This window comes from Solea senegalensis, linkage group LG20, assembly GCF_019176455.1.
Source record: "Solea senegalensis isolate Sse05_10M linkage group LG20, IFAPA_SoseM_1, whole genome shotgun sequence".
Lineage (NCBI taxonomy): Eukaryota > Metazoa > Chordata > Actinopteri > Pleuronectiformes > Soleidae > Solea > Solea senegalensis.
Window position 1 is genome coordinate 8,356,397 of NC_058039.1, and position 21,302 is coordinate 8,377,698.

At 41.8% G+C, this 21,302-nt stretch overlaps 2 protein-coding genes across 3 annotated transcripts in view; both read right to left on the bottom strand.

Annotated features, from left to right (window-relative positions):
- pum1 (pumilio RNA-binding family member 1) overlaps window positions 1-10,521 on the bottom strand; it is a 27,525-nt gene extending 17,004 nt beyond the window's left edge. The window contains exons 1-6 of one of the 2 annotated variants that reach the window (XM_044053366.1): window positions 10,308-10,521; window positions 6,529-6,701; window positions 4,521-4,643; window positions 1,901-1,969; window positions 946-1,048; window positions 115-308 (exon numbers count right to left, since the gene is read on the bottom strand). In XM_044053366.1, the coding sequence (XP_043909301.1) occupies window positions 115-308; window positions 946-1,048; window positions 1,901-1,969; window positions 4,521-4,643; window positions 6,529-6,690 (651 nt within the window). In that variant the 5' untranslated portion in view covers window positions 6,691-6,701; window positions 10,308-10,521. Of the gene's footprint in view, window positions 1-114; window positions 309-945; window positions 1,052-1,900; window positions 1,970-4,520; window positions 4,644-6,528; window positions 6,702-10,307 lie in introns of both variants that reach the window. The other variant, XM_044053365.1, reaches the window with a different exon arrangement.
- Window positions 10,522-12,342: 1,821 nt separating this feature from the next.
- nkain1 (sodium/potassium transporting ATPase interacting 1) lies at window positions 12,343-21,026 on the bottom strand. The gene is made up of 8 exons (XM_044053367.1): window positions 20,918-21,026; window positions 20,232-20,625; window positions 18,381-18,518; window positions 18,196-18,276; window positions 17,481-17,678; window positions 16,492-16,552; window positions 15,069-15,150; window positions 12,343-14,094 (listed from the first exon to the last, which is right to left on the bottom strand). The coding sequence occupies exons 2-8, from the start codon at window positions 20,283-20,285 to the stop codon at window positions 14,085-14,087; spliced, it is 624 nt and encodes a 207-aa protein (XP_043909302.1). The 5' UTR covers window positions 20,286-20,625; window positions 20,918-21,026; the 3' UTR covers window positions 12,343-14,084.
- Window positions 21,027-21,302: the final 276 nt, after the last annotated feature.

Below are 21,302 nucleotides of genomic sequence, written 5' to 3' on the forward strand. Positions count from 1 at the left end.
TAACGTCATGCAGAGAAAAGTCAAATCCTGATTACAGGAATTTAAAATGTGTAATGCATGAATGACAATGCAGTGTGACATTAGAGAAGGATGAGAAACACTGCAGAGACTTACATATGGTCCTTTTCGAAGGCAGGAATCCAGTTTGTCAGCTGGTGAGGAGGAAAGGACGTACTCCACCATACTGACTCCCAGACCTCCACTCTCAGACCGCGGTGACATCACTGAGCCTACCCCTACTTCACCTCCGCCATGGAAACCCTGGCCTGGCCGACGAGACACCATGATTGGCTGAGATACCGAGTGATCTTCAATGAGAAAACCCGGAGAGTTAAATAACTGTTGGTCAACGTATGTGGTCCACAAACATTTCAAGCATGAGAGTGATTCAACAGGGCATAATATCTTTACTTCTCTTAAATTTCAACATACACTTCATGGACAAAGTATTTGGCCACACCTGTTAAACATTAAATTCAGGTGTTTCAGTCAGGCTTTGGGCTCAGTCCCTTATCTCCAATGAAGGACAATCTTAACACTTGAGCATAGCAAAACATTTTGGACAATTCTATGCTCCCAATTATGTGGTTTGTGGAAGGCCCTCTTCTATTCCAAAACCGATTGTGCCCCAGTGCACAAAAAAAGGATTATAAAGACATGGTTTGGTGTGGAAGAACTTGAGTGGCCCGTCGAGCGCTTTTGGGATGAACTGGAACGGATATGGTGGGTAGGGCTTAAGGATTTTGAATAAATAAATAAAATAAATAAAATGATATTTTGACACATTTTGGCTTAAACATATATTGCGCCTCCTGCGATTTGACGTGATTACAGAGAACATCAGGGTGATTTTATTTTACTCTCACTGGAATCCAAAAATATTCATTTTCAAACAAGATGGTCCTACTAATAAAAAAATAAATAAAAAAAAGTCAAATGTCATACCTGAGGCCCCCCATGCACTGTCCCTCCACTGGTCCAGGAAGATTCCCTTTGGTCCATCTTTTCCAGAGTCATCCGTCTCCCAGAACTTTTTACCAGTTAGCAGCTGCTGCAGAGACATAGGGTGAGAGAGTAAAAATGGGGGCAAGAGGAAAAACAGTCCTTAATCAAGGATTAAGCGAGCACATGGCAGGAAAAATGACGTATACATAACTTGTTTAATTCCATAACTGAACATATGAGTGAACACTTTCAAATCTTAAACATAATCAAAACAAAATCTGAAAATAAATCTGAATTGATATGCTGCTTCTAAAAACAAAGCAAAAATACACAATGACAATTTTCTTATGTCGTAACCAAATGCATGGCGCATCTGCACTATTAGAACCACCATGTACACAGTTGAGCTTAAAATGCAAACAAAAGACGTGCATGACCTGATGAACTGTGTTCAACAATCCATGAATTATTGAAGGCATTGGTCCAACATTAACAGAGTCACTGAGTGCAGATTGCCTTTATTACTTGCCAACAGCCAGTCCAACCAGTTTGCATTAAAAAGCACCTCGTCCTCATTTTACAGAGCTTTTTATTCCAGAAAAACAATGTCAGCAAGTTTACGCTACACCGTTCTCTAAGCAACTGAGCCACTCATTTAATCCCTGTTATTTTAATTTTACTCCGTTGATTATGGTGGACCCAACATGCTTGAGACACTTTAACCGTTACCATGAGTACCAACATACTAATCAGTGTTTGAACCCTTTGCTTTTATATATTTTCTTCAGCCAGGTGTCTAAGTAAGAGGCAGTTTTCTGCGGAATGTTAACAAACTTCATACAATGCAGTTGTTTTGAATAAACTTGAACACATTTTATGTTTTTACAGTACAGTGTCACACACTGTTAGTCACTTTAACTTCAATTCACTACAAACATTAACCCTAATGTCTCACCTCTCCCATCGCACGTCCTTCTAAAGCCAGAGCCTGAAAGTCGTGGTTCAACTCATCCATGGAACGAACCTTGAGACAGAAAGATGAGTGAGACATGAGGAAATGGGACACCATGTGACTCACTCCCAACCACTGTGCAAACAGAGAGTACTCTTTAATTACCCATGTTAATTGGTAATTACCTTCAATGATGATTTGCGCAAAACATTTAAGCAAGTTATTTTTATATTGAATAGCTGCTAATTAAGTATTTTTACACTTAAAAACCTGTGTTTCCCGTGTAGGACCACATATTTAGCAGGTAGATAATGGTGTCAATATGTTTAAGGTATGTTTATACAGTGCCTGACAAAAGTCTTGTCACTTATCCATTTTGTAGAAAAAACAGCTCATAACCTACCTTTAAATTAATCCATTGGTTTTAGAAATGGCTCATATGAAAGCTAAAACCCTCCCAAATCATGTTCAATATACTAAAATAAATTTGCTTCACTGAAGAAAGATTGATCATTTAATGAACACAGAAAGGTCAGATTTTGGCAAGACAAAGGTTTTGTCGCCGACAGAGAGTAATGTGAAAATTGAACAAATAATTTACTTCAAATACAAAAATATGCTGCATAACATCAGCAAATTAAGCAGTGGTGCTGTGAGATCCATATTTAATATCTTGTATGACTTCCATGAGCTTGAAGGACTGCATCCATGCGGTTCGATAATGATTCATACAAGTCATCAGGAATAGCAAAGAAAGCAGTCTTACATGCCTCCCAGAGTTCATCAAGATTCTTTGGTATTGTCTTCCATGCTTCCTCTTTCATTCTACCCCAGACATGCTCAATGATGTTCATGTCTGGTGACTGGGCTGGCCAGTCCTGGAGCACCTTGATCTTCATCGCCTTGAGGAACTTTGACGTAGAGGTGGAAGTATGCGATGGAGCACCATCCTGCTGCAAAATTTGACCCCTTTTATGTTTGGGAATGTAAGAGGTAGCTAATACTTCTTGAAATTTTAGGCTATTGATATTGCCTTCCACCCTGCAAATCTCTCACACACCCCTTTACTGGATGTAACCCCAGACCATGATTTTTCCACCACCAAACTTAACTGTTTTCTGGGTGAATCTCGGATCTATGCGGGCTCCACTAGGTCTCCTGCAATATTTACGGCGGCTGTGATGTAATTCAACCGAAGATTCATCTGAGAAATCCACCTTCTGCCACTTTTCCAGCGTCCATCCTTTTAGCAGGCTGTGGGCCTTGGCAAATGCCACACGTTTTTTTAATTGCCTTTTGTTTAGTGATGGTTTCTGGGCACAGAGGCCATTTCGAGACAGAATTCTACGAACTGTTCTGGTTGACATGGGGACTTGAGGTGACCAGGCCTGGTGAAGCTCTGCTGCAGTGGAAAAGGGGCTGGCCTTGGATTTTCGAGCAGTTGTCTTGCAGGGTCTACCGGACCTGGGCTTGTCAAAAACATCTCCAGTCTTTTCTAATCTTTTTCTTACACTTTGTATTTGACGCTGAGACACATTGAAGATGTCAGCCACCTCAGCAGTAGATCTGGTCTTCAGCCTCTTGATAATCAACGCTTTGGTCTCAGGGTGAATCTTAGGTATGTTGTCAGAGGTCAAGTTGCAGTTGAAGTGAATGTCTGGTGTGATGGGGTTCTTTTTATACACACCCGCTAATTGATTGATCAATTATTGATCACAGGAGAGGCTGTAATCTAGGATTGGGTGCATCATATGACAAGGCGACAAGACTTTTGTCTTTGCAAAAACTGACTCAGTGGGCTTTACCAAGCTGTGAACGTTAGAATGCTTTTCAGAAGTTTCATTTGGCACCAAAACATTACTTCAAAAAATGTTGGGATTAAAATTAGCCTTTTCTTGTAAAAAAAAATTGATTAGACATATATTTAAGGGGCACTTAAGGTCAACTTGTACCCAGGCGACAAGACTTTTGTCAGGGACTGTATGTTTACATAAAAATGAAATGCATTTCAAGCAATAGTCTTCCTTTAACATCTCTCACAGCTGGATGTACCATACTGTTAATGTTCATCTCAAGCTTGAGAAAAATAAAATAAAAATTAAAAAGGGGCTCAAGAGAGAAATTTTTCCAAAATTGGCAACCTTTCACAACTCATTTTAATCTCCTGCACTGATTTGTTTTATTTTATTTATTTTTATCCTTCGTCTTACCCTGCAGCCTTGATCTGTAATAGTGTTTTGTGATCTCCATTTGGTCACATTTTACCATTTAACAGATCTCTAGAGATTTGTGTGTGAGTTGGGTATCTTTATACTGTGCAAGGGGGTCAGTATTATAAAAGTGTTACCTGTGTTCTGCCTCTATGCAGCTGTTTCTAATTACTTTGTTAATTTTACTTGCAGTGGTTATTTTAATCTTTTATTGTACAAGTTTATTGCAAGCCACAAAACATAAAGCATGTAATTGCAGTGATGTATATTGTAAATGTACCCCTATTTGCAATAAAAAGATTTATCAAAATATATCAAACCAAAAAGAAAGGGAGATGCAAAATACGACATGGAACAATAACTGTTAAGTGCTGCAACAGTGTCAATATTATGCAACAGCAGCATATACATACCTGGCTGTCATGGATGTTGTCTCCAGTGGGCCAGCGATGTTTTCCCGGCTGTTCACCATGCTGCCGCTGGAAGAAATAGTCTACCATGGCATCATCTTGGGAACGTCCAGCACCCGCCACGCCCTTGGAGACAAACACACACATGCACATTATCCTGAAATTACTGGCAACAGTGACAAGCAGACTGTATCTGAGCAACAACTGGGGACATGGAGGTATACTGTATTTACATACAAGATATACATACATATAGACTGGAGGATGTTAACATTTAAAACTGTGTTTAAAATCAAATAACTTGGTGTTTTCAGAATGACAACTCCCACTGTACTCTAGCCTGTTCTTCCATATCCAGAGTGTTTCATCTGCTCAAAATAATCACAGGTTTCTGTAAAGGCACAGAAAACAATCAAACTTCACATTTTTCAACCTTACAGCAACATGTTACAAACTGTATCCAAATCTATCACTTGCACTTTCATAATCAACAGCACTGCAGATTGAGATATTCACAACCACATCCTCTCTTGTCCAGACAGGAGGCAGCAATTCTTTTCAATGGAAAAGCTTGTGCCGACTTCCTGTCTCACCCATTTTGATGGCAAAAACAAAATAACCCTCAAGACGCCATCATCAAAGAACTTAGTCATTTGCTGTACACGCAAGAGACCGCTCACCAAGCTGTCATTCTATCGGACTAAATTATTATGTATCAGATACTGTTTTGTTTCTGAGGTTAGTCAAGAAAAATGCTAACCTTGTTATCAAGCAATTACATTTCACTGATTAAGCTACTGTGGTTAATTCAATCCCAAGAGTACAGATACTCTTCTATGCAACTACTGCAACATCTTGAGACTGAGGTAGAATCATTTCAGTGTTCAGGAATTCAGTATTACTCATTTTACAGCAGCATGGAGTATGCCTACCGAACAATTCTTATGTTTCAAGGCCCAGCCAAGTCTATGCTGTCCAGTTGGACTACTGCCCTTGCGCCAGTATAGAAAAACTAGTGAGGAATTGATTTATTGAATAACACGTGTCCACCTCTGCTTGCTAAAGGGCGAAACGCCCACATTCAGCTCGTTAGGATTCGGTGGTTTCCTGTTTAGCATGCAGGTAGCTGTTAGCATGTCAAGCATGGTTTCAAAAAAAATTACCAGTCTGAATTTCATCATGCTTTTGTCAAAGTTGCAGTTGATTGTGGTCGGACTTAAAGTAATCTGCCCTACTGGCGAGGTAGAGCGTCCTTTTTTTAAATGAACAATCTCTTCGCTTTCAGTGCTCATTCTCGCCTCTTCACTCGGCACTCATGTGCTGTTGTAATTGAGACACAAGGAATGGCACAACCAACATGACTGTTCAGTGATTGGCTGTTTGACTGCCAATCACATCACTGACTTGCAAGCATGGTTGCAACTGGGTTACAAGGGAGGGACTGTGTTTTTTTTCCACGCAACCAAACCTGCTTCATCTATTTTTCTAGCACTTTCTCTGTTCGTTTTAACAAAGTTGTGTGACTTTATCGAACGTCCTAGCCAATGTTTTTTCTGTTGATATCGCGGAAGAGTCTATCGCGATATATATGGTTATTGTATTGTCGCCCAGCCCTACAAGCACTAGTGGGAAATCGATCTATTGAATTAAGTGTGTTCTCTATGTGGCTACCTACCACTTACAAACTTTAAAATATTAAATTCTTTGAGCTCTGTCTCGCCATGTTTTTTCAAGATTGTCTTCTACTTCCGTCAACCCACTTTAACAATTTTAGAATCAAAGCGGGGGGTTGGGAACTGTGGAACATGCAAACCTAGTACCTAGGCCCACTTGTGGGTATACAAGAGGTATTTTACAACTTTCAGTAATTCAACATATTACAAGTCCCAAACACAGTAATTAATTTGCTCGAGCGTCATGTAAATGTACCGAGTGACATCTTTCTACAGGATGATCACACCTTTCCAAGAATGAATGAACTCTATGAAGGTGTAAATGTGGTGACTGTTACCTGCTGGCTGGGGGGTGTGGCCTGAGGGGTCTGCCCCGTTGGAGGGGCATGTCCTCCGCTGCTCAGCACCACGGGCATGCTGGGAGATGTAGTTCTATGGTGGGGGCTGAAGGAATCCTGCCAGAGCACTGCTTTCCTCTTCAACACACACACACTGCTCATTCCACCACAGCCTGTCCAAAGAGAAATACATTGTGTGAAGGTTAAAGATAACTATTTTGGTTTAAAAATGACTTTTGGATAATAAAAATCCAACCTTTTAGATGGAAACCATTCATAAATCTGACACAAACCATTTGACAGCAATTATGCATTGCGTCTCAAAGTGTGTTTGCACAGCGCATAAAAATGAAATCAATTAATATTAAATTGTGTTTATTGATCCCAACATATACTTATGTTATGGAATGATTGCCCAGCCCTAACCAACAATTGAAATTATAGCTATAATTATTTTCAGAAAAAAAATTGTGGTGAACTTATTTAAATATGGTCAATATCTGTCAATTATGAATGTGATAGGAACTCCCAGCAGGATTAATTAGATGGTTAGCTAAAACACAAATATTGTAGCTTGTGCCAGTTTTCATGGTTAAGTACACTCAGCTGCCTGTTTATTTGGTACACCTCATTAAAATGCCATCTAAAATACCACTACAATAAATCTTACCTTCACAGACAAACCGACAAACCTAAACCTTCTGACTGTTTCTAATACTATTCAATTTTACAAACAAAAAACTATTAACTCTAAAACCCCCAAATATGACATATGTATAGGCATAATCACATTGAAGGTCCAACATTCTCCCCTTGTCTAACACTTTATCTTCCACATGGGGGTGGCTGGTGCCAATCCCAGCTGAAATGGGGCAAAAGGCAGGGAACACCCTGGACAGATTGCCAATCTATCGCATGGGGCAGTGTTCAAAAACCTCTGTGTGTTTTTGGACTGCGGAGGGAAAACTGAGAGCCCAGGGAAAACCCACACAGACACAAGAACGTGCAAACTCAAAGAGAAAGGCCCAAACCAGGACACGAACAGGCAATCTTCTTGCTGCGAGGCAACAGTGCCAGCCACACGATTGTGCACCTGTGTGGCACTGAAGATCTAACCTATGTGACATGACCTGTTAATCTTAGACCATCTATCCATCATCTACCGCTGTATCCTCCACATGTGGGTCGCGAGGCCACTGGTGCCAATCCCAGCTGACATAAATATAAATATATAAATATAAATATATATATATATATACACACATATATATATACATATATACATATATATATATAAATAAAGACTGTGGAAGGAAACCAGACATGCACACGGGAAGAACATGCAAACTGCTGCAAGGCAACTGCGCTAACCACTAACTAGACCTGAGATCAACAGCTACAGATAAGGACGAGAGAACCACTATAACATGAACAAAGGCTGCAGGCTTAGCCAGAAAAGACAAAAAGGGCAATTTGAAACAAGCACCCCAAAGCAGACACTAATTTTAATGTTAGAGGTTTACTGCCATATTATGTAAGAGGAAAAAAATGTAAGACAACCAATGGATTGTAACGGACAATTCTGGTCGGTGTTTTGTGTTTAAAACCACTTTGAGTCTTTAAAAATGTAATGCAATGTATTGCAAGATGCAAAATTAAGAACAGTTAAGTGATTTTTGCTGTAACAAATTTCATATAAATGGTATCCAAAAAAGTATTGTTCAGGAATCAGTATATCAGTCCCCATATCGATATATCAAGCATTTTTAATCAATACCCAGTCTGAGACATGGCTGTATCACTGCCCCAGGTCATATTCAGTTCACACTAGTGCATTCTCATTTGCCAGTTTATTTAGTATACTTGGCTGAAACAAGTGTGGCATTAGGCAACAATATTGTAATAAACGTCACCATCTTGTTAAAGAATGCTGTTTATTCAATTTACGACTGCTGTGGTCTGTGGTGCAGCTGCTGAGATGTACTGAAGCATGCTGTGATTTCTAGATGCAAATACATCTTCACAGTGATGTAATGACACTACAATCCTAAACCTCCACATTTTACACCTGTAGCAAAAATCAGCAGTTACATTAAACTGAATAACTTCATGAAATGCATGCTTATTTTATTGACGAAACAGGAGAACGATATGGGCAGCTGTGTCACATAACCAAGTTTTGCTGTATATATTTGGAAAAACAATGAAAATGTGACTTGCAATATAAATAAATACTTAAGTATGTAGTGTTAATGTCTTCTTGGTTTGGGTTGCTGCCAACATGGATCCCAGTCAGTGAGTAACCTATGCAGATGCTGACATTTTTTTTTAAATACATAATTTCCATTCCAACAAGCACTTTTTGTTTTTATGGCAAGATATTTTAAACATGAGGAGCAAAGTACATTTACTACATTGCCCGTATATCTTTTGAGATAAGTATATTGCACGAATGTGATACATTTACAACATTTTGTGCAACCCTAGTATATACATATATCTCATTCCTGATAAACCCAAGACACGTGCAATGTGTATGAACCACACTGACTATGATTGGTCACCAGTGGACACACTGGTTTTCAGCAGTCATGTGAATATAATTTGTATTTTACAGCCTCCTCTACTTATCCAACACATTCTAATCTCCGTTAAAATGACCAGCTTCACATTCGTGTCCCCATAGGTCATGTGGACACTGGGCCATAGAGTAATTACCTTAGCACGCAATCTACCTGACTTTGAATGTTCAAACACATGCAGCTTTGCCTCATGTGCAACACACCCCCTTCATGAAGACTAACCACGAGCTGGCCGGCTCCACTGTTCCGACAGATAAACACAAACCATCTTACAGCTGATCATTCACACATGTCTGATTTCCTCCTCCACTCTTAATTTAGCAGGACGTTTTTGCAGGATATTTATTCATTCGCCACGGCGCGGAATCAGGTACAGAAACACCCGGAAATCCACGGACGTGTAGCCATTCCCCAGAGCGAAGCGCACACGCTTGTTATGCTACAAGTTTAAGTCAGCACCCGGAAACGGACACCCTGCTCCATGATCTAAGTGAGTTAATCATTATTCAATACCGGTGATCAATCCACCGCATACCAGGCACAAACAGGGGTGTGACAACGCGAGCAGGCAACCTGCAGAGCTAGCGGGAGACAGCGTTAGGTGTCTCAGCATATATAACACACACACAACCACATATTTCAACCCCGGCAGACATGACACTTCGACACGAAACTAAACGTGCAGATGCTCCGTGAGAAGGGTCGTGACAATTACGCGGCGGTTTTACATTTTCATGCATGAACATCCACTCACGCCAGGACTGTAGGGTCTGTTACAGGGGGTTCACTGCCCGTGTCTACCAACAATAACACGGCCTCCCGACACAAGCTGAGCCCGGGCGAACCTGTAGCCAAACATGGGCTACACATAGTGATTTTGACGGCGGCAGCAGGTCCAATACATTACCGTAGTGATAAAATTATTCACCCGAAGATCTGTGGGCGCCTGCCGACTCTGCATTGCCACCCTTCCCTGTGACGCGAATGCTAACAAAGGCCCGAGAGCTGTCTGTCTGGAGCGGAAGACCGACACAACGGGAGGAAGGAGGCAGGCAGCAGAAAGGGAGGCAGTCGCTTCAGCCTCACAAAATACCCCAATTTCACCCATCGAAGAGCCCCGAGAGCAGCAATACCGGCACCGATAAACGCACAAACAACACACCGTACTAACGGGGCTGCCAAATAAACCCTACTCACCGGCGGAGAGGGTGGATGGTCGCGGATTTTGGCCCCAGTTTCTCTCTGACACCCCAGGATTTCACTCCGACAACATGGCGGCTCGACGGAGGAGCAGGAGGCGAGAGCGCTGCATGACGGGAAGAGATGAGGGAGCGCGTGCGGTTCATTGCGCCAACCGGGAGGAGGAGGAGGGACAGTCAAACCGGACCGGTCTCTTTGTTATGCGTGTGTTTGTAATGTCGATAGAATTTTGTTCTTACCTTGTTGTTCAGTGTTCCTTCTGACGTTGCTGCTCTGTACAGTTGTGCGGAGCAACAGACATCAGTCAAACGAATAAATAAACACATTAAAAATAAACTGTTTCACACATGTAAAACATTTATGATAATTGATTGGGGTTGAATTTATTTTACGTTATCTTTTAACTTGAGAGAGAATAGTGTCATTATAGTTGGATTACAACGACACCAGGCTTCTCAGGTCATCAGACAGCTTTGATCTCACTCCAGAGCAAAATTCAGCAGAATGTGCCTTTATCATTGCGATCCTTTACTTTGCTAGTCTGCATTTTCCAAAGGCCCAGCAGAGAAAGAGTCCCAGAGCATTATTAATTAATTATATGAGGAAATTAAAATACTATTAGTTCTGATGTCTACTTTAGTATGTAGTCTTTATTATATCATTCTTTTTCGTTGTCGAAACGTTGTTGAAAATAACGTTTGATTGTCTCTGGATAAAGGGGGGAAATATACATCTGGATGATTGTGACGGGAAGGGACTGTACACAATAACGTTACGCCGAGCTTGGCAGCCATGGCAACGCGCTGCGTCACGTGTGTGTGACCGCTGGCCGCTCCGTTACTCATCTGGAATGAGCTGTGCAGTCAGTGTCCGGTGTGTAAAAGAGCGTAGTGTAGTTTGGTCCAAATCACAAAAGCATAAAATAAACCAGCGGCTGTTTGGACTTGAGCCAGCGGAGACAGAGTCTGAACACGGGAGAGAAGTCCACATCTAGCCGCTGAGTGGATGACGTAATGTTGACACAGTGTATCATGGCTGCTCTTTTATGAAAATCTATGGTAATGATATCAAATTGACTGCTATTAAAATTCTTATATGATTCAGTAACATAATTGTTTTTTTACAGCCTGAAATGAATAACGTGCGCATATAAGGTCACTATGGGACATATCCGTTTTGTGCGCGTTTTAAGTCATAAATGGGCAGGAATTTCTGTCAGTACTCTACCTTCATATTGTGAAAGCTTACACAAGTGGAGGAAACACATTAACTCACCTCTAACATTACAAAAACATTACAATACATACTTTTCAGGTGAACATTCTCAATTCTTGGATATTTTAGTGGATAATTGCACGTTGTGAGATCCTGCAGTCAGTGATAAGATGCAGGCTCTCCCTTGCGACACTTCAAAGTAACTAATCGCAAAAATTTAGAGGTTATTGACATAATTGTAAGATCTCCTTATCATGGTAACATCTTTTATTGTCCCATTCCTAGTGTTATGATGGGCTGTCCTATAAATCACACTACCAGTACAATATTACCTCAGTACACGATTAGTGTAATCAAGTGACAAAATGTGGAGAGAACAGCAGAAGTCACATTTAATGTAGAAAGTGTATTTTTATTATTTCAATCATCACCTTACACCCAATAAGGTTTTCACCTCATACCTGTCTCTCTACCCCCCTCTTCCCTTCTCCCATTCCAGGTACAAAAAACTACCCGGTTGTTGTCTCCGCACATGAGATGTTTCCCTCTCCTTTTTACGGCCATGCTTCAGTGGAGACCAGTGATTCAGCTGCGGGCTTGAATGTAGTTAGCGAGCGACATTGTTGGGGAAAACTAGCTGCAGATGGGTTAAAAGCGGGAGGCATGAAGTCATTTAAGAAAGAGAGGATGAGAGAGAGAGAGGTATAAAGAAAATCTTTGATATGTGTTCCCTTCTCCCCCAGTCCCACCCACTTGCTAATGCACCCCCCCACCCCACCCCTTCTAAATAGTACCAACAAAACAATCATTGGCTGGTTATTTACATGCACAGTATCCCCTCCCCCATAGACACACTAACACCTGATCCCAAAGCCATCTGTATCTCTAGTCCACAGCATCACATGTACAATAGGCTGAATTTGTCCTTCCAATAGACGTTTGTTCAAATCCAGAAATATAAAAGGACAAGTCTGCCGCTACTCCATGTATTTGTTATTGTCAACAAAATCCAATGAAGAGACCAACATCAACAACAAATAGATCCTATGTTGTCCAACAACCAACATAGCCTCTGACTCTGTCACAGAGCCTGTTGTCAAACACAACTGTTAAAATCACATCTGTGAAATGGTCCCTCATTAGAGTGAAGTTGGGCACTAGTTTATTCTGCTGCAGTGAGTTTTCCACAACATGCACTACGTACAGTTCTGCTAAGCACAGGTGACAAGAAATGATTAAACCTTTGGAAACATCAGTGTGAGACATTTAAGAGGGTTTGTAGGCAGAAACTGAATTACTACACATACATGTATATGTGTAAGTGTGTAATGACTTTGAAATTGTGGTTTTTATATATCTAGGCAAGGGCCTTGCTCTATGGAGGCTGCCATTTTTCTACAGCAGTCCAATGGACAAACCATTCTGTGTTCTAAATTGGAAGTTTACCATGTAAAGAGGAGTAACAGCTCACTATCTTACATGACATTTTGTTGATGGGGATGGTGTTATGGTGCAAAGCCACCATAGTTTCCTGCTATGCTTTGGAAACGGAGGGGTGAGAGTGTGTTGCAATGTGGAGTTTCACCATTAGATGTCACCAATTATTACGCGCTGTGCCTTTACAAACAAATTGAATGTAATTTCTTTTAAAGCTAATGTATGCAGGAATGAATGTGACTGTTGCGATGCACAAAACGAACGGTAATAGCTGGAAAGTAGTGACAGACCGAAGTGTTGTCAGTTTTGGCCTTTCCCCATTTTTCTTTCTAACAACAACAAAACATGTAAAATACTGACAGTCTAATCCTTTACGCAGTTCATTAATCCCTCCCCACCAGCTCTGCTGTATTATCTCAACAGACCTGGGTTGTAAGTAAAAAATATTGTGTTTTTACAGTGATTATAGTGACTTTTAACGACACGTGAGTAAGGAACGAAAGATGGCTTTGGGAACGGGAATCATAAGACTGTTCTAATTTGACATCACCACATTCTAAAACGACAACAGGTACAAGCTGCGCCTCTTTTTATAATGTGACCCGATCTACATCCCCACCCCCCCCACACACACACACATACATACACACGCACGCAGGCACACGAAAAAAAAAATCACAACGGCACTGAGTGGTATGAGTCCAGGGGTGCAACCACAAAGCATCAGCTAGTCCTGTGGAGTTACACATTCACACACGCACACACACACATACGCACACTTGTGGGAGTGTTGAGAGCTGGCAGTTTAGTGAAGTGTGTCCTCTGTGATTTGACAAGAGGTGTCCCCAGCTTGTGCTCCCCTCCAGTGCCTCCCTCATCTTATCTCACCACCTGGCATGCTGGTTCATCCCTGAGCTCTGTACATTCTAATCAGGGCTGTAGTTCTCGTCAGACACAAGCACACATGCACACACGCACAGACGCCTCTCCCTCTGGGTGGGGTTAAGTCGATCGCTGGGGTAAACTGTGACACGCAGAGTGAGTGGAATTGGCACAACTGCCACTTCCCATCCACAGTGACGCCGTCCATTGGGTTGGGCCTGAAGGGGGCGCTACCCAGAATTAACCAGCCCTGGGACACAAAGGGGGAAGAGATCATGGATGATTTATACAAGTGACATTACTTTGTTATATTATGATATGACTGCATTACAGAGGCACTCCACCGATTTTACACTTTAAGTATAGTTTAATAATTGTCCGCCTAATGTTTGTAATATCTTCTATGGTTCTAGAACAGAGGTCTCAATCAAACTCATGCTCCACCTATCCATTTGATGTGTTTGTCGATTTTATTTTAGTAATTATTTTGTATCATAAATAAATTTTCATATATATATATATATATATACATACATACATATACACATATATACATATATATGCATATATACTCATATATATGTACACATGACCCTCATGTAGAGGATAAAGCGGTAGAAGATGGATGGATGGATGGATGGACCCCCTACTGGCCAGACTAGATGCTAGGTGACCCCAAGGTCATTTGAGTTTGAGACGAGTTTGCTCGAGAGGGAGATTAGAAGCCTTAATATATAATATGGATTTATATAACATGAGCATTTGTGTGAAAGTAGTTCAACTATTAATGTTTGTTGCTCAATTACTGGTGTGTCAAGTCAAGTTTTATTTCTAGCGCACATTTAAAAACAACTAAGGTTGACCAAAGTACTCTAGAGTTACAGGCACAGTACAACATAAAAGGTATAAAACAGTAAAATAATAAAATAGTAAAAAGGTCAAATCTAAGTGTCCGGGTTGACTATTCTTATCCTGAAGTGAAGGCCTTGGAGAAGAGGTGGGTCTTCAAAAGTGATTTAAAGTGTTCAATGGTGGGGGCAGATTTCATTTCCAGGGGTAACTTGTACCAAATTTTAAGGCCTGATCGCCCCAGGGTTTTTTGTTGGGATTTTTCACATCTAAAAGCAGCCTGTTATTAGACCTCAGAGCTCGGGATGGTATACCCTCAAAGAAGAATTTTCCACAATAACAGAAAAGGAGAGGAAATACGTAGTTGTGACTTACGTGTAAAGAGGCTGCAGCTGCAGATGAGAGGACTTCTGAGGAGGCTGGTAACCATAAGAGTCAAAGCCGCCAATGAAATCAACTTTAAATAGGAGACAGGAAAGAGAAATGATGGCATTGTCACATTTTGACATGAAAATCCACGCAGGCGTCAGACAATAATGTCACCATGCTTTCAGTATTCCTTTAAAACAATGGAAACTGTAACATCACTAAAACAACATTTCTCACTGCCTTTGTGTCATGAATACATTTGTTTGATCTTTCTCACTTGATTCAGAGGGGAAAAAAAAATCTTGTGTTTAAAAAGTGCTCCATGTGCTACACCAGACGTTTACAACCAATAAAATTCTAACCTGGTAACATTTAACATATTTACCTGCAATTTGATGCATATATAACATGCAATACAATAAACTGGTGCAAGTATTAATTAGAAAAATAAATCAACCAGGCCACATTATGGCAAATTGTCAGCTAATTGCAGCTTTACCAATTATGTGGTATAAATACTTAAATGTCTAAAGAAGTCATTTATTTCAACATGACGGCATAATTAGCTAGTAAACCAGATAAATCAAATGCGTTATCTCAGGATACCAAAACCTCTTTCCCTGTGATGATGTGATCATTTATCGGGTTATCTTGCGATAAGACACAATAATAGACCTAACAGTCTGATGCACTGATAAGGAGATTATTCCGTGATCTCGAGATAAAAAAATAAAGAAGCAACCAATAAATCCGTTAATATCAGTCCGTAAGTAGCAATAAATGTTTGTAAATGCCATTATATAGTTTATCAGATAATCTCTCTCTGTACATATATTGACCACACTGCTTAAAATGAAATCTAATGGATGTGTTGCAAAAAATGAGATATTTCAAACTCAAAATCAAACCTGATATTGACACTGAGAATTCTGTATCAGTCAGACTATCTTGTTTAGTTAGAAATAAAAAGCAACAATATTACATGTCATGTGAGTCTTATTATGATCCCTATGTTATGACATGTGTATAATCCTAACATGGTAACAGGACTGACACTTGGTTTAACAGCAGATTACCCTCATGGTGTCATATTGTGACTGGCAGGAGTTTATTTCCTTTACAGAGTGAGAGCGAAGAAGAGCCTCTGTCTGCACTAACCAGCAGACACGCTCTGGACTCTGATGGTGGGAATATTCTGGCAGACGTCGCCTATACTCCATACAGATGGAGCTCTATGATCACCCAGAGGGAATCCTCTGCTGTGATCAGCATGACTCAGGCAGGAGGGAAAAAAAACAATGAGCGAACAGCAATCCCTTCCAAAGCTGTGGATCACTAACGCAGAATGCCACTCCACTCTAGGAAAAACAGTTAACTGGAGTATCTGAGCAAGACACGGGAAGAGCATCGACAAGATAAAAGCACTCACAGCTGTCCTCGTCATCCTGGAAGACTTTGCTCACATAGCAGGCGTACACGAAGCCAAAGAGCTGCAAGAGAGGAGATGGACAGGAATGCAATGACTGTTGCTGTTTTGGCCGCTGACGGATACAAAAGTGTTGGCACGCTATTTCTGAAAATGTTTTAGCATGAAAATGAGTGTAAGCAATAAAGAAATGGGCAAACAAAGTACAGGTTCTTTTTTTAGCACTTAGTGTATACAATTGTGATTGCGTGTGTAAAAAGTTAAATGGTTTGTATTTGTTAGGCATGGAGCGATTATTTATAGTCATTGCAGAGACTGAAGAAATATGTTAGGGGCTTGCACTGACTGTGGTCAGGAACACTGGGGATAGGATACATGTATATCTTAGTGAAAAATAAGTATTTTTAAATAAGATCATAATAAATACTGCTGTACATAATTGCTCTTTAACTGTACATACTGCATACACTGCACTTGCTGCTCTTTGCACCTCTGATTGGATGCTAAACTGCATTTCGTTACCCTGTACTTGAATCAAATCTAAATCATGAGGAAAGATGCAGCTACCCATTGCGACACACAATAATAAATCAACAGGAATGTATGCTGAGAGGTAGAAAGGATTTACATGGTTGCAAGTGTTGTTGGTCTTTTTATCACAATGAGTGATAATATTGTATAACGTCTTATAGTATTTATATAGTGCTTTTCTAGTGTTCACCACTCAAAGCACTTAACACTCCAGGTCTGCCATTCTCCTATTCACACCCATTTAAACACCCAGTCACACACTGCTGACACAGCTGCCAGGAGCAATTCAGTGTTATGGATACATGAGGATGTAGATTAGAGGAACTAGGAATCAAGCCCTGGACCATCTAGTTGAAAGATGTCCCACTCTACCTCAACTCAACAGTGTGTGATGTTGTAATGAAGGCACAATACAACAATTGTATTATTGCCAAGTGTGTGCGAGTGTGTCAGATGCTTACAGCCAACAGGATCTGAATAGCTGAACTCAACACCTCGATGTACTGGTAGTCGAGAAGACACCCGGAGACGGTGATGACATGGTGGTCATCAGGAGCCATGTGTGAGTCTAGTACCGGCGTTACCAGGCAACCAGGGCCGTGCTCCATCCACCAGGAGCGATGGAGTGACGTGTTGAACGTCATGAGGAAGTCCCTGTCCTAATTACACACACACACGCACGCAGGTTCCACAAAGAAGAAAATTGAATTTAGCACAAAATCTCATCAAGGAGAAAACAGTGTTTATTTTGTATGACACATGACTTTGAGTGGTTCCCAATCAGGAGTTGAAAGTAACTTCAAGACATGAGCTTTATTGAGGTAATTAGGCTTGTTCCCCTTAGATTTTATCTTCCTTTTTTAATACTAATTACATGATTCTATTTCAGTGGGAACATGACAGTAATTGAAGAAGAAAAACAGCATGTAGATGTGTGCACACTATATAAATAAACTCCAAAAACTGAAACCAAGAAGGCGACATATTTGTCCAAAACCCGAATACGTATATAAATTAAGGTATTATGGAGGACAAAGAAAAATATTTTTTTTATATATTTCATAGTAGCAATGGAGGATAACCAGAGCATCTTTGACTCTCTAAATCTACTTTAAATGGACAAAACGTTTCGCTACTTTGTTCTCTGATTGATTCTCCATCAACCGAGTAATTTACCTGTGAGAGGTTTCCAACCTCCAGGTAAAAACAGATGATGAAGGAGTTCCAACCCACCCAGAGGACCAGCCATACTGCATACTGAAAAACACACACACACAGATCAGTTTCTCTATGAATGTAATTGCACACCCAGGCTCACAAGGTGCTGTGACATCATCACAAGGTGATGGATATATACTCACAAAGATGAGGTATCTGAAGCGAAACTGCACGGTGCCAAACATGCCCAGGATGACCGCCATAATGTGCAGGAAGTTGGCCAGAATGGGAGCCCACTGGTAACCCAGAAAATCAAATACCTGCCTCTGAAGGGCTGCCACCTACGGGACAAGGGGAAAGGAGGGGAGGGGGGAGGGGTGTCACATAAACACAAATACACGTATTAAAGGAATATCCGCACACATAAAAAACCCTCACAAATGAGGATGCAATACACATACAAACACAACACACATACACTAAATCACACACACACACACAGACAGTGACAGGGACACACATACATAGGTCTGCCGCAGTTGTTTCCATGGTAACTGCCTGGAGCAGCCAGTCCAGTGACTGTAAAAGACGAGCAACCCCTAAAAGCTCCCCCAAACTAATGAGAATCTATGGGCTGAATCCCCCTGCCACACAACAACTCATCAGCCCGACAAACAATAACCTGGACGGCCAGCTGCTCACACTGCTGCTGCCCATGCTCATTACGGGAATAGATGATACTGGCTCATATTACATACTTATTACATTTTAGAGGAATAGTCTGGAGCTATTTGTGGACACAAGGAAAGGCTAACTTTAACTCCAGAATGGAGACCAGATGGTGAGCAGGGCCTCCATGTCCCTCCCATGCTTCACATTCACATGGTTTTGCCAGAATGGTTGATTATCACAATGACGGACTGACCCTGATCAACTTATTGTGTGTTTTCAATTGCTATAATATAGTATCTAGCATGATGTCCCCTCCCCTACTTTACATAAACATGGTTCTCTCTCTCTCTCCCTCTCTTTCTGCACACATGCAGACCACCCTGACACCAGAGCACCCCCTGCACTGCTCCCTCTGCTTCAAAGGCACACACGCTTGCCTGTAATGTGGCGTGGCTGAACCAGCAGCTGCAGCTCAAACCTTTTTCAGTGTCAGTACAGAGAGGCTGGACAAAAATGTCTGATTACAACGTCTGTAGCACGCTGCTCTAATTATATCTTCATGGTGAGTGATACAGAGGCAGCCAAACACACACATACAGGCACATACCCGGGCTGCATTGATGAATCCATTACTGAATAAATCTATATTATTTAAACTATTTTTTTTATTGATTAATTGGTTTAAGGCTTTTTTTTCATAAAATAAACAAGTTACAACTACAACTACAATTTCATATTCTTCAATATGAATATTTTCTGTTGTTTACTCATCTATGACTGTAAAATGAATGTGTCTGTGGGCAAAACAAAACAATTGTGGCTGTCACCATATAGAGGCTTGGGGAAACAGATTAAGATCATTCATATTTTCTGCATTTTTTTTTTATCCAAACCACTGATGAAGTAAAAGAGAATATTATGCGATGATGAAATAAACTGTTGGATACAGCAGGATACAACACTGCTGTCTACACACACCTCTCCTTCATGGAAGAGGGTTTCCTCCTCTCTAGCTCTTCCTGAGGTTTGTTCCATTTTTTTCCCTCTGGTAAAAGTTTTTTGGGGGGAGTTGAGATTTGTAAACTGAGATTTGCAAATGTGGGTTACACAAAGTAAACTGGTTTGATTTGAAACACACACTCATATTTATGCAGGTATTCATGTCAGGACACATGCATGTACTTCCATTTATTTTGGCAGCCAAGTCTTAACCTTAACCGGAGCCTCAGAATAATAAGCTTCTACCTCAATAAGACCAGGTTCTTGTCCCCATGAGGACTACTGGTCCTGACAAAGTCAGTGTTTATACTATTTCTTGAGTGGTCCTCAAGAAATAACTACACATACACACAAGCGCGCGCGCTTTTAAAGTACACACTCACCAACTGTAGTGAGCATATCACTAACAGCGTGCATCTGCCATCGCACTTCCCCATCTTTGAAGGCTCAGGACGCGGCTTGGAGCCGCGGAGGCTCCGGGGAAACGACGAGTCCCCGGTCAGATCCAGAATGCCTGGCCGTCTCAGCTCACACCATTACCGGCTAAACTGACCAGCCCAGGGCCGCCGCCGCCACCGCCTCCTCCTTATCGACTCACAGTGTGTGACCCATTCTGGCTGCTAGTTTTGTAGGTAAATAACCAGCCGCGGGTGATTTTCAGGAGAATGAGGGTAGGAGGAGAAGAGGAGATGAAGGAGGGAGGAGGAGGGGGCGTCCACTTCACGCCGGCCCGCTGCGGTCCGACCACCGCCGACCACCGAATCACCTCGGCCACACCTTCCGGAGCGGGGACACACAAAGACAAAAAGAGAGACGGAGAGCTGTCACAGTAAGCCCCGGGCTACAGACACAAAATGAACATCATATGATATTGGATCACACTGGGGCGGAGGAGAGGAGGGGATCGACCCCGCAGTGCTACCACACAGCTAACGCTGGGCTACATGCGGACACAAAGCAGCCCGCTGTGACTCACGGTTTTCCGGGAGCGGAGGAGTCGCTCGTCCCGGTCCTCTCCTCCTTGAGCTGTTCAGGGAGAGAAGTTGAGTTAACGGGTAGATATACTCACCGGTACCGGGGGTCTGGGCTCCGTTGCTCCGTCTGAAAGCAGCGTCTTTTGTCAACAATCGGTGCCGGGGCGGGCGCAGGAGGAGTCGGGGATGAGGAGGAGGAGGAAGGCAGGGGGTGGGGGCTGGCTCAGTCACCGCGACCCCCTCGAGGAGAAGCTCCGCTTGGATTCTGCAGACCCGCGTGCGTGCGTGCGTGCGCGCGTGGCCGCGCGGCAGCCCCGCCGCGAGGCGTTCAGAGGAGCACAAAAGAAACGGAGGAGTCGCGGTGGTGGAGGGAGGAGGAGGAGGAGGAGGTTCAGACAGCCGAAAATAAGAAAGTCTGCTCCCACCATCTCCATCAGAGAAAGAGAGAGGTTAGAGAGTGTGCTGTGGCCCGCAGCTCCG

Coding starts and splice junctions, on each gene's coding strand:
- nkain1 (XM_044053367.1), bottom strand. CDS start 20,285: ATGGGGAAGTGCGATGGCAGATGCACGCTGTTAGTGATATGCTCACTA. Junction 18,519..20,231: donor TGATATGCTCACTACAGTTG/GTGAGTGTGTAC, acceptor CTTGTCCCGTAG/GTGGCAGCCCTTCAGAGGCA. Junction 17,679..18,195: donor AGGTTGGAAACCTCTCACAG/GTAAATTACTCG, acceptor GTGTGTAATTAG/GACAGGGACTTCCTCATGAC.